The 14102-nt window shown below is 44.1% G+C and overlaps 1 protein-coding gene across 1 annotated transcript in view; it reads left to right on the top strand.

The window, feature by feature from the left end:
* The first annotated feature begins 1503 nt into the window (after window positions 1-1503).
* Window positions 1504-14102, top strand: part of kdm5ba (lysine demethylase 5Ba) — a 156384-nt gene continuing 143785 nt past the window's right edge. Inside the window, exons 1-3 of the mRNA XM_063065669.1 lie at window positions 1504-2267; window positions 2866-2943; window positions 8284-8406. Of these exons, the coding sequence (XP_062921739.1) occupies window positions 2121-2267; window positions 2866-2943; window positions 8284-8406 (348 nt within the window). The 5' untranslated portion in view covers window positions 1504-2120. The remainder of the gene's footprint in view (window positions 2268-2865; window positions 2944-8283; window positions 8407-14102) is intronic.

Genomic DNA, 14102 nt, shown 5'->3' with positions numbered 1-14102 from the left:
GATCAGAGGTGGAGAGGGTTAATAACTTTAAATTACTGGGTATCACTATCTCAGAGGACCTGACCTGGACCCATCATATAAATATAATTGCAAAGAAAGCACAACAACACCTCTACTTCCTCAGGAGTCTGCAGAGGTTCAGCATATAATCGAAAACCTTGGCAAACTTCAGCAGATGTGTGGTGGAAAGTGTGCTGACTGTCTGCATTATGGCCTGGTATGGAAACACCAATGCCTTTGAGCAAAAAATCCTATAAAAGGTAGTGGATTTGGCCCAGTACAACTCCCAACCATTGAGCACATCTACATGAAATTTTGCTGTAGGAAAGCAGCATTCATCATCAAAGATCCTCACCACCCAGGCTATGCTCTTTTCTCACTGCTGCTATCGGGTAGAAGGTACAGGAGCCGCAGTACTCATGCCACCAGGTTCAATAACAGTTACCATCCCTCAACCATCAGGCTCCTGAACAAAAGGAGATAGCTACACTCATTTGATGACTCTTGCTATTTCATGTTTGTTATTTACTGCTATTTATTTATATCTGCATTTACAGAGTTTATTTACAGGTTACAGTTACTATCCTATAGATTTACTAAATATGGCCACGGAAAAAGAATTTCAGGGTTGATGTGGTGACTCTGATAATAGATGTTACTTTGAACTCTGCTCAAGGCTATCTATCAGCTTAAAGCACCATGTCACAGTAAACACAATGTTACTATTTTCTTGTAAATCTCTGCAAGGAAAATAATCTCAAGGTAGTATATAATGCCATATACATACTTTGATAATAAACTTACTTTGATATTAACTTGAGTTTGTACTCCTACACCTCCCCTACTTTTTTAAATTCTGGTTTCTGTCCCCTTCATTTCCAGTCCTGATGAAGGGGCCCAGCCTGAAACTTTATGGACATATTCAATCTATGTATATAATAAACACGAGAAATTCTGCAGATGCTGGAATTGCAAAGCAACACACACACACATATAAAACGCTGAAGGAACCTAGCAAATCAGGCAGCATCCATGGAAAGGAAACAGTCGACGTTTTCAGCCGAGACCTTTCTCCAACTCATATATAAAATCTACGTTAAGCATTTATATTTATTGTGTTCTTTACCTTGTGTTTTTATTTTATTTTTTGATCTATACAACACCTTCCCATGGACGTTGCTTACACTAGCCAAGCACGCGTTCTACGTCATCCATATTAAGTCAGGTAACAGGTTTAATTTGAGCCTTACGGTGAACCGGTTAACTTGCAGAGTCTCCTCCCTCGGGCAGCTGATGGGTCATTGCCGCCGTAAGCTACCCATACAGCCGACCAACGACGCTCGATGACCAGCGCTGACCCTCTCTCCGGCTGACCTTTAACTCCAGCTGCCCGCACGGCAGCCAATCAGCGCCGAGGATGATGGGCTTTTAAACAAAGAGTGCCGGGCACCAACCACAGCATCTTCAACCAAATAGTGTATCAACGCGCCGACAATAGACGGCGGTCGTCACTCGGTCACTCTCCATCTCAGCTCCTTCTTCTCCCTTCCTCCTCATCTCACGGTTCGATTCCAGCCTCACCCTCACCTCCGTATCGCTCGCGTGGATGTTACCCGCGGAGGGCCAGCACCGAGCCGATTACCAGCCGGCTGTGATCGTGGGCGCGGGCCGGTGGCCAGCCTGCGCGAACTGGTTGCTGCGCGGAGGGAGCCGGCGGAGGTGCTGCGTTGTTTGAGGGGCGAGACGGAGCGAAGGGAAAAGGAGCTCGAGACCGAGAGCCCTGCGAGTGCGCACGAACGCCACGGACAGCGACAGCTCGAGGCCGAGTGCGGCCGGAGCTTTGGGCCGAGACCGAGAGTCCCTGAAAGTGGACGAGGGTGTCTGACAACGACCGCTCGGAGTCCAAGCGCGAGGCCCGAGTCTTCCCCACCCGAAGCTTCCAACGGCAGCCGCTCGAGCTCGATCGCAAGGCTCGCGAGAGCAGCGGCACCAACTCGAGGCCGCGGAGTTAACCGTCAGCCGAGCGAGGCCGCCATCATCCGTTCCCTGGTCTCAGTAACAACAGCAACACGGTGGCGGTGGCAGGGCCGGAGGGTCAGCCGAGAGCTGCGGGCGGCGCCATGGGCCCGGCCGGCGAGTTCATCCCGCCGCCCGAGTGCCCGGTGTTCGAGCCCACACCAGAGGAGTTTGCCGACCCGTTCAAATTCATCGACAAAATCCGGCCCATCGCTGAGAAGACGGGCATCTGCAAGGTCCGCCCGCCGCAGGTGAGGTGTCTCCAGAGGATCGGGTGGTGCGGGAGTCGGGCCCGTACCCGGGAAGAGGCTAGCCGCATGGCCGTATAGCGAGCAACAAACTCCCCGAGTGGCCGAAAGGATCTCAACATGGCGGAGCCTGTGGGATCTTCCTTTGTGTTAGAGCGGGGAGGGGTTCGGAGGGAGACGCGGCGGGTGAATGTGAATGGGGCGAGCACCGGGAGTTCGAGGGGCAGCGGAGCTTGTTGGCTTGGGGAAAGTGGCGTGGAGAGGCGTCCAAACCCAGGGAAGAGTAGTGGAGTAGGGGGTGTCTTTGTCTGGGGTATAGGGTTGGACCTGGGGCTTGGGAGGGGGTGTGGACCGGAGGAGCCTGAAGGCTGGCGAGGGGTGCGGATCAGGGTGGCGGTTGGAGAAGAAGCTGTAGATATTGGGGCGTTATGGTGCGGGGGGGGGGTGCAATGTGGATGAAGGGGGTGGGACTGGACTGATAGGACTCGAGGGATTTGGACAAAGCGGCTGGGTTGGGGGTGAACTTTTTGAGGAGGGAGTGTCGAATTTACAACTGGTCGGTGGTATTTGGAGCCCTGTGTAATGTTGTCATCTTTTATAGGGTTGGCAGCCACCTTTTGCCTGTGATGTTGATAAGCTACATTTTACCCCACGAATTCAGAGATTGAATGAACTTGAGGTATTTTTTTTTACGTTTTTAGAAATATTTCTAGGCTTTTAGTGTCTGCTTGTATTGTATGTAGCCATAATTTCTAGTTATGAGGTTTCTTTATGTTTTATGTAATTCTGTTATCTGATTAATAACTGTTAGCCCCAACCATTGTCTCCCACCACTAGACTTCAAAAACAAGCTTAACAATGGCTGTCCATTGCAATAAGCTTTTATTGTATAGACACAGTTTCTTGTATCAATCTACAATGCAGCTACTTTCTGTGATCCAATCTCTGTGTTCCTTGTTGTCTCATTCCCTGTCCTGAAAGGGAAGTAAATTTTCCCCCTATTTCCCTGTATGAGTTGAATTATTTTAATAGGTTTTTTCTCTGATACTCACCACATAACTTTAGGGGCAGGAGTGATCAGTTATTGTTAGACTCGGGTTTAATATCACTGGCCCTATGTCATGAAATTTGTTTTGTGGCAGCAGTACATTGCAGTACAGATTACAATGTGTTTATATGTATGTTTGGGGGGGCGGTGGAGAGAAGCTGTTCCTACTAGATTGTGGGGTTGGATTACTATGGTAGTAGTGGAGTCCTCAATGAAGGATGCAGCCTTTTCTATTTTTTGCTTTAATTTAAATGTATAGTAATTTACTTTGTCTTTTGTAATTGCATTGCTGCAAAGCAGCAGATTTCACAACATATGCCAGTGATATTAAATCTCATTCTGAAATGGTTCTTGTAGTTTGCAAATGTACCTTTATCAGTGCTGTCAGTTAACCCATATGATGCTTAATTTTATTTTTTAAAGCACTGTGGTCATCTTAATATGTCCACAAACCACACCTGGTTGCTATGATGTCACACATTTTTCCCTCAGCCATTCGCTTGATGCAAATACAGCATCCTGTACCTCTTATTTCCACTGCTATGTATCATAGCTCAGCACTGGTTTTTACTGTCACAGGATTGGTTGAGTAACAACAATGGGGGTGAGACTGTTGTGTAGAACCTATTTGTCTTCCTTCAGTGAATGTTCTTGTAACAGTACAGTAAATTTGTACTCTTGAGTCACTACATAGTTGTGTATACTATCCTCTTATCTGAATGGAAGAAATAATTATGCATATTGAGTTGAGTGTACAGATTTGGGAATTGTAGGCGCATGGCCATGTCATGGGTTTGGAGCTGCCTTAGTGTATTCCTCCGAGTCAACATTTCAAATTGCTCAGACTTTTTGGAGATGTACAGCCTGGAACAAGTCAACAGATGCAAGTGGACTCAGAGGGATTATGTAGAATTGGAGACAGACAGACTTTTTGTCAGAGTGCATGCTGCATTGGGAGCCACAGTAGTGTCGTGGTTAATGTGATGCTATTACAGTTTGGGGTATTGGAGTTCAGAGTTCAATGTGTCCTCTAAGGAGTCTCCATGTCCTCGTGGAATACATGTATTGTCACCAGGTTCTCTGATTTCCTCCCACAGTCTAAAGGTAAAGTAGGTATAACTTGCCCTGTGATTAGGTTAGGGTTGAATCAGGGCTGTTGAGAGTTGCTGGGGTGGCGCAGCCTGAAGGGCCTCCTGGGCACTATATTGCTAAATAAAGATAGCATTTATCTCTAAGGTAGGGGGATGCATGATGCACTGATGGAGGGTTTAAGCTGGTGACTTTCCCTGTGCTGCATCTCCAGGTAGTTGATTTTTTTTTGTCATGTGTCCCAAAAAATCTGAAAAATTTTCAACATGTGCTGATCTTTTACCATTTTAAATATTATGCTTTCCTGTTTGTGCACCAAAATAGATGCCTACATTTTCCACATGTTGTTACATTCAGTTTCTTCAGACAAATCATTGATTTTATTTAAATTTTATATACTGTGAATATTAATCCTTCTTGCCCAAGTAAGAACAGTGGTATGAAAGGTGAAATGTCTGTTATGCAGAATCAAAGATGGGCAGGTAAAACTGTCAGAGAAATGGCTGACCTTTTAAGCAGAAGTTCAAGGATATTGACATAATTGGATGATGAAGTATTCTGCATGGTGGAGATGGAGGACAGGAAGAAAGGCGTCTGATGTTTGCTGGGTGAATAATTCAGTTTAACATGCTGGGGAGGTAAAGAAAGAAACATTGAGCAGCTTTAATTATTAAAGGGCAGCATGCATTTGTTAAAGGCAAGTTTGACTAATTTCATTGAAACAGTTTGGTAAATACAATACGGGCTTTAGACACAGAGTAAATTAGGCCATTTGGCCCATTGAGCCTGCTCCACCGTTCTGTTTTCGCTGATTTATTTCCCTCAACTCCATTCTCCTGACTGACAATGAATTCCATAGATTGTGAAGTATCTGTACATATTTTCACAAATCATTTGATTAAACTCTTAAAGTTGTTTAAGAAATTGAAAGATAAAATAAAATTGTATGAAATTAGCCTGGAAAAGAAACCATGTTTACAGATCTTTCCAAGTACTTCTGCTGGACTTTATTTCTGACTTGGATTTGGGCATCTAAAAGTTTAAAAATGTAGAAAGTGAATTTGGTGTGGTGAAGAAGTGACAAATAGACTGCAAGGGGACCCTAGATTGGTAGAATAGGCAGAGAAGGTGTTATATTGACAGAATGAATGAGTTGGTTTTATTCACTGTTCTAAACAGTGAATAGGAACAGAAGGATCTGTGTATGCCCATAAATACAGGGCCTTATTTAAAAAAAAATTCAAACCCCTCCCCCTGGATGTTTCATGTTTTGATTTACAACATTGAATTACAGTGGATCTAATTTGACTTTTTTGACGCTGATCAATGGGGGGAGAAAAAAACTCAGTTGCTAGTAAAAACAAATTTCTACAAATTGGTCCAAATTTATTACATTATTAAACACAAAATAGTTGATTGCTTAAGTATTCGCACCTTTGAAGTCAATATTTAGTAGCTGCACCTCTGGCAACAATTACAGCCTTAATCGGTGTGGATGGGTCTCTGTCAGATTGCATGGTGATCGTGAGTGAACAGCCCTTTTCAAGTCCAGCCACAAATTCTCAGTTGTATTGAGGTCTGGACTCTGACTTGGCCATTCCTTGGAGATTAACTTTGTTTTTAAGTCATTCCTCTGTAACTTTGGCTTTGTGCTTGAGATCATTGTCTTTCTGGAGAACAACGCTTATACCAAGTTGCAGTTCTCTTACAGACTGCCTCAGGATTTCCCTGTATTTTGCTGCATTCATTTTATCCTCTACCTTCACAAGCCTTCCAGTCCTGCCGCAGTGAAGCATCACCATAGCAAGATGCAGCCACCGCCATGCTTCACAGTAGGGGTGGTGCCTTTTTGATGTGGGGTGTTCGACTTGTACCAAATAGTGTTTAGTCTGGTGGCCAAAAAAAAAGCTCAATTTTGGTTTCATGAGACCATAGAAGCCTCTTCCAGCTGAATTCAGTTTCACTTATTCCTCCTGGCAAATTCTAGCCAAGATTTAATGCAATTTATTTTTTTAACAGTGGCTTTCTCACTTTTCCCACAAAGCTGCGGCTGGTGGAGCACCTGTGAAGTTTTAAGGGTATTGGGGATGTAAGAAATGATTCTTGGACTCTTGTAAATAACGGGTCAAAATTAAGTGCGAACTTGTGTGTTCTCTGTTCTGGATAGTGTATAAAGTTCTTCTGTTTGTCCTTCACTGAGGAATCTGCCTTCAGCTTGTTTAGATTAACAACTCACAGATGTCTCATGAGAACAATATAGGGGCTGGGTTCGCACATACCATGCCTTATGGTTTCCCCACCACTGATCTAAGTTCCCTCCTTTGTTTAGGGAAAAGGGGAGAACTCACTGATAAAGACAAGAATGAAGATTTGTCTGTAATTAAAACTTTGATTTAGTGGACTTTCTTATCTTAAGTAATTAAGTTTTGCTCTAACTGACTTGGTGGGAATATCTGTTGAACTGAGTGCTCTTTGTTTCACTAGTTCTATAAATTGTAACGTTTCTGCATGTTAGAGGTTCCTCAGGGGGAGAGGAATTCTGTCTATGATGCTTGGCTCCGAACTTCTCGCCGGCTGAGCCCGAACAAATAAACTGGTGAAAAGGATAAAGGACTGGCTGTGGTGTGGTTATTGGTCCGGCGAATTTACGTTTACACCCGGGCATCAGTTGTATGCACAGTCTCTCCTCAAGCTCTTCTGAAGCTTGTAGCTCCTCCGGAGTTGTCATAGCTCTCTTGATGGCCTCCCTCACTAGTCCCCTTCTTGCAGGGTCACTCAGTTTTTGAGGATGGCCTGCTCTCAGCAGATTTACAGCTGTGCCATTTCTTACTGATTGACTAACTGTACTCCCAGGGGTATTCAGTGACTTGGAAATTTTCTTGTATCCATTTCCTGACTTTTGCTTTTTAATAACCTTATTGTGGGTTGCTTGGAGTGTTCTTTTGTCTTCATGGAGTAGTTTTTGCCAGGATATTGACTTGCTAGCAGTTGGACCTTCCAGATACAGGTGTATTTTTGCTACAATGAATTGAAACAGCTTGACTGCACATGGGTCTCCAAAAGCACATTTCTATTTAACTAATTATGTGACTTGTAAAACCAATTGGCTGCACCAGTGATTTGGTGTCATATTAAAGGGAAGGGGGGGATACTTGTGCAAGCAATAATGTTTTTTTATTTGTAATTTGGATCACTTTTGAGAGATCTGTTTTCACTTTGACACAAAGCCTCTTTCTGTTGATCAGTGTGAAAAAACAAATTAAATCCACTGTGGTTCAAAGTTGTAAAACAATAAAACGTGAAAACTTCTGAAGGGGGAACAGGAGGGAAATGTGGATACTTAAAGCACTATACTTGATAATTGCAGGACATGTTGAGAGCAGCAAGTCAAACCAATGGGATTCTTTAATTTGTAATGAGAAATGAGTAGCAACTTGTAAATGTCTCCAATGGAGTTATTGTAGCCACTTACTGGTTTTGGCACGGAATGGTGGTTCGGGGAAGGTACAGAAGAAGCTTTAGCTTCTGGCTAAAAGTGTTGTAGCAGGGAAAGTCGAGACTGAATTTTGTGGAGGTATGCTAAAAGATGATGCTGTTCTCATTGAAATATTCAGAACGGCAGCACCGTACACATCACAAATTGTTGATGTGCAGAAGGGATAATGAAATAGGAAAAAATACTTGATTTGTAAGTCACTGACTAAGGGGCATAAAACAGCGTATAATGGTTTCTGGAAGAGAATCAGTGCTTGAGTAGAGATACTTAGGCTGGTTTTTGGGGTCATAGGTGTTGCTACAAATTCAAATTAGAGGACTGGCTTTAGGCCAATGTATATCCTTGTGAACTGTAGCTCTCCAGTCTTAACCATTCTGTGTTCACAGGCTCAGACCAGAGTAAAACTCAACTTTTTGGACCAGATAGCAAAATTCTGGGAACTACAAGGTTCAACGTTAAAAATTCCACATGTGGAGAGGAAGATTTTGGATTTGTTTTTACTCAACAAGGTAAGAGCTGGTAACATAAATCTGCACATGCTGGAAAACTGAAGTAAACCGAAAATGCTGGAAATGGACATCACTGAGGTTGCTCTTGAAATACGGAGTTCTGGTTGACTGGAAATGTGTTACCAGGACAAAGGCTTGATTTACAGTTACAAGAAAGTTTGTGAACCCTTTGCAATTACTTGATTTTCTGCATTAATTACTCATAAAATGTGATCTGATCTTCATACAAGTCACAATAATAGACCAAATCAATTTGCTTAAGCGAATAACAGGCAAGCAATTGTACTTTTAAATACTGAGTGCACTATTTATACAATTAGTCTAGGTTCAAACAAGTGTGTGAACCTCTGGGGTAATGCCTTCTACAAAAGCTTTTTGGAGTCCACAGACTCTACCAACCCTTTGACCCCTTCTCATCTCAGCTGTTATTCATGCTGGGCCTTCACTGCCTCTAACCTTCCCCTCTGAGGCTGAATATTCTGTCCTCAGTAAGGGCCCCACCTTTGTCCACCTGCGCTGATGCCCACTATGTCACTGAGCTTTTCTTTGCTGCCTCTGTCTCCGAACCTACTACTTTGGCAAGGAGTCTCCAATGCACCCCAATGACCCCTCCTCCGATCTTCAATCGTCCTGCTCTTCCTGGACACCCTTTTCTGGTCTTCTGCCTGCTTTGGATGTTATTGGCAACTGCTGACAGAACAGCAGCTGTCGCAATTTCTCAATCTGATGTACTGATTTTTACCTTGCTGAGGCACAGTGACATCTCTTGACACCACCTCTTTCTTGTCCCTTCAACAGAACCCCACTAAGGTACACCAGGCCATTGTTTTCCCACACCTTCACTGACCTTGTTAGCTCTGGCTATCTCCCATCAACTGCTGTCAGCCTCATAGTTACCAAGCCCCGCACTTCCTGTTTCTACCTCTTCCCCAAGATCCGCAAACCTGCTTGTCCAGGTAGACCCATTGTTTCAGTTTGTTCCTGCCCCACTGAACTTGTATATGCATCCTTCTACTGCTTTATACACCCAAGTCCAGTCCCTTCCTACCTACATCTGTGATACTTCACACACTCTAGAACTTTTCAAGGATTTTAAGTTCCCTGACCACCCCCCCCATCTTATTTTCATTATGGATATCCAGTCCCTGAACACCTCCATCCCCTCCAGGAAGGTCTCAAAGTTCTGTTCTGGACACCAAACCCAAACAGTTGCCCTCTGTTTAGAGGAACATGTCCTCACTCTTAAATAATTTCTCCTTTGGCTCCTCCCACTTCTTTCAAACAAAATCTGTAGCTGTGGCCACTTGCATGGGTCCCAGATGTGTCTGTCCTTTAGTTGGCTATTTAGAACAGTTCCAAGCTTACACTGGTGTCTCCCTGCACCCCCCCCCCCCACTTCCTGTGCTACATCAACTGCATTGGTGCTGCTTCCAGGACTTCATCATGCCTCTAACTTCCACCCTGTCCTCCAATTTACCTAGTCCATTTCTGACACCTCCCTCCCCTTTCTCGAACTCTTTGACAGCTTATCTACTGATGTCTATTATAAACACAGGGGCTGTCACAGCTACCTGGACCATACCTCTTCATGCCTTATTACTTGTTTTTTTAAAAAAAAGCCATCCACTTGTCAATTTCTCTATCTCTATCGCAACTGCTTTCAGGGTGAGGCTTTTCATTCCAGAACGAAGGAAATGTTCTCCTTTTTCAAAGAAAGGGCTCCCCTTCCTCCCCCACCAACACTATCCTCAAACACATCTCTTCCATTTCACACATCTGCTCTCGCTCCATCCTTCTGCCACCCTACCAGGATAGGGTTCCTCTTGTCCTTGCCTACCACCTCACTAGCCTCTGCATCTAATTCTCTGTAACTTCTGCCACCTCCAATGGGATCCCATCACCAAGCACATCTTTCCCTCCTCCCCACCTTCACTTTCTGCTTTCTGCAGGGATCACTCCCTTACCCATTCGACCCTCCCCACTGATCGCCCTCCTGGCACTTTGCAAGCAGAACAAGTGCTACACCTGCTCCCTCACTATTATTCAGGCCCCCAAACAGTCCTTCCAGGTGAGGTGACACTTCACTAGTGAGTCATGTACTGTGTCTGGAGCTCCTGGTGTGGTCTCCTGTATATCGTTGAGACATAATGTAGTTTTGGAGACCTCTTCGTCGAGCACCAACACTTCGTCTGCCGGAAGAAGCGGGATCTCCCAGTGACCACCCATTTTAAATCCACTCTTATTTTGATATGTCAATCCATGGCCTCATTCTCTATTGTGATGAGGCCACACTCGAGTTGGAGGAACAACACCTTGTATACCGTTTGGGTCCAACCTGATGGTGGAAATATCAATTTGTGGAACTTAGTGCACACCCGCTCCCCCCCCCCCACCATTTCCCATCCTCTTTCCCTCTCTCACCTTGTCTCCTTTCCTCTGTCACTGTTCTTTTCTCTTCTCTTTCCTCCCCCCACCCCACCAACCCTTTGGTGAGACCCAGTGTAGTTTGGGAGACCACTTTGCTGAGCACCTACGCTCCATTCGCCAGAAAAAGCAAGATCTCCCAGTAGCCACTGATTTTTAATTCCATTTCCCATTCCCATTCTGACATGGCCACACTCAGGTTAGAAGAACAACACCTTGTATTCCATCTGGGCAGCCTCCAATCTTACGGAATGAACATTGATTTCTGGAACTACCAGTAATGGCCACCCCCCCCCCGCCCCCCACCATTCTCCATCCCCTTTCCCTCCATCCCTCACTTGGCTCCTTCTGTGCACTTTCTGTTGCTCTTCCCTGTTTCTTCCATGGCTTTCTGCCCTCTATTAGATTCCCCCTTCTCTAGCCCTGTAACTCTTTCACCAATCAACTTCCCAGCTCTTTACTTTACCCTTCTCCTCCCAATTTCATCTATCACCATGTTTCTTCCTTCCCTCTTCCTCCCTTTTGAATATTCTCATTGTTTTTTTTCTTCTGGACCTGCTGAAGAGTCTCGGCCTGAAATTGTTGACTGTACTCTTTTCCATAGATTCTATTGGCCTGCTGAATTTCTCCAGCATTTTGTGTGTGTATGTGTGTTGCTTGAAGTCAGGTGTTCTGATCAATGGGATGTGATTGGATATGTGGGTTGCAGAGGTGCCTTGGCCTCATTCTTGTATATTTAAATAAATATATATAATAAATATAAATAAAAAAGACAACTTACTGCTTGCTCTACTCACAAAAGATTGGTTTATGTGCACCATGTTTTGATCAAAACAACTTTGAGGACCTTAGAAGAATTGTAGAGATGGTTGAAGCTGGAAAATGCTGCAGAAGCATTTCTAAAGACCTGAGTGTTCATCAGTCCACAGCAAGAGAAATGGAGGAGGTTCAGTACTGTTGCTACTCTCCCTAACACTGGGTGTTCTGCAAAGATCACATCAAGAGCACAATGTGCAATGCTGAAGGTGGTAAAAAAGAACCCAAGGGTAGCATCAAGAGACCTGCAGATATCTCTAGTCTGTTCATGTGTCCACTATAAGGAGAACACTGAGCAAAAATGGTGTTCATGGAAGAACACAGACAAAATCAAAGTTCTCCAAGAGAAACCTTGTTGCATGTCTCAAGTTTGCGATATTCCATGCTTCTGGGGCAATGTTCTGTGGACTGATGAGACAAAAGTTGAACTTGGCAGAAGTACTCACTTCTGTTCGGAGGAAAAAGAGCACTGCACGCCAACACCAGAACATTCTAACTGTGAAGCATGGTGAAAGGAGCATCATGGTTTGGGGCCGCTTTGCTGCCTCAGGGCCTGAACAGCTTGTAGAAATTTAGGGAGCAATGAATTCAAAATTGTATCACGGAAGTCAGAGTAGCAGTCTCTCCTGAAGCTTAATGTGATTTGAATGATGCAACAAGACAGATCTGAAAGATGAGAGTAAATCAACAATAGTTTTTAAAAAAAAAAGAAAAAAACTTCGTTGTTTGGAATGGTCAAGACGGCTTAGACCTGAACCCAATAGTGCTGTAGCATGCCCTGAAGTGGACTGTTCATGCAAGGTATCCCAGAAATATTGATGACCTGAAACAGTTTTCTATGGAGGAATGGTCTAAAATTCCTCATCACTGCAAGTCTGATCAACAGCTACAAGAACCATTTGGTGGAGGTTATTTCTGCTAAAGGAAGTTCTACCAGTTACTAAATACATTGGTTCACATATTCTTTCTAGCCTGGACTGTGAATGGTTAAACATTGTGTTCAATAAAGACATGAAAAGTGCAATAGTTTGTTATTATTTTAGATTGTCTTATTGATTATCAGACCACATTTGAGTAATTAATGCAGAAAATCAAGTAAATGCAAAGGGTTCACAAACATTTTCTTGCAATTGAGAGACTGGAAAGGTTGGCACTTTCTTTTCAGTGGAGTGTTGAAGCTGAGGAACATGGGGTGAATGTCTTTTTTTCAGGGTAGGGGAGTCCAGAACTATAGGGTGTAGATTTGGAGGAAGGAGGAGAAAAATTTAGAATGGGTGAGAGTGGCAAGTCTTTCCACACTTGGTGAATATATGAAACAAACGGCCAGAATAAATGGTAGAGGTGGGTCCAATTATAGTGGTCTGTTTAGAAGAAAAAGTTTGAAGGGATATGAGCCAAATGCATGGAAATAGCATTAGTTCGAGAAGGCAACTGGATTGCCATGGACAAGTTGGGCCAGTGGGCCTGTTTCCATCCTGTATGATTATGTACTGCCCAGATATGGACCCTCGTAGCCCTCCTCACCCATGTGGCCATGACACCCACCTACACTAGTTATAACATAATATATAAGCTGTGTCCATCTGTGTTGCCGCTTTCAAGGAGGTATGGACTTGCATCCCAAGGACTTTACATCAAAGTTCCTGATGTCTTCCTTACCGAATATGACCTCCGACAGTGCTTACCTAGCACTTGTCTGGATTCAATTTTATGTCAATACAATGCTGGAAGAATTCAGCAAATCAGGCAGCATCAGTGGAAATTAATAAATAGTCAACGTTTCAGGCTGAGAACTGGGGGGGGGAGGGGGGGGGAGTGCCAGAATGAAGTGCGGGAGGTGAAGGAACACTAGGTACCTGTAGCAGGTGATGGGTGAATCTTTCGGCTCTATCCTTAATCATCTATGACTCCCAATTTTTGTCATCTGTTAACTTACTGAATTTACCCTTGCATCTTCATTCAATATTACAAAGAGAAATGGTCCCAGCACTAGTTACTGTAGTACAAAACTTGTTACTGACTTTCAGTTGGGGTTGGGAGTGGGTGGAGATCTATTATTCCCATCACTGCCAGTTTTTGATTCAGTTCACCAATATGCCTTCTACCTTCACTTTCTGGACCAGTCTGCCATGAGGTGCTTTTCTAAAGCCCATACAGATAATATCTTCCACCATAGCTTTGTCAATCTTTGATTGCCTCCTCAAAAGAAACTCAGATTTGTGGGAAGTGATCTTTGCACAAAACTGTCTTTGTAGTGAGTCAATAGACAATAGGTGCAGGAGTAGGCCATTTGGCCCTTTGAGCCAGCACCGCCATTCACTGTGATCATGGCTCATCATCCCCAATCACTATCCAGTTCCTGCCTTATCCCCATAACCTTTGAGTCCACTCTATCCATCTTTCTTGAAAGCATCCAGAGACTTGGCCTCCACAGCCTTCTGGGGCAGAGCATTCCA

Source organism: Mobula hypostoma, chromosome 13 (genome assembly GCF_963921235.1).
Source record: "Mobula hypostoma chromosome 13, sMobHyp1.1, whole genome shotgun sequence".
Lineage (NCBI taxonomy): Eukaryota > Metazoa > Chordata > Chondrichthyes > Myliobatiformes > Myliobatidae > Mobula > Mobula hypostoma.
This window is presented reverse-complemented; position numbering and strand designations above follow the sequence as displayed.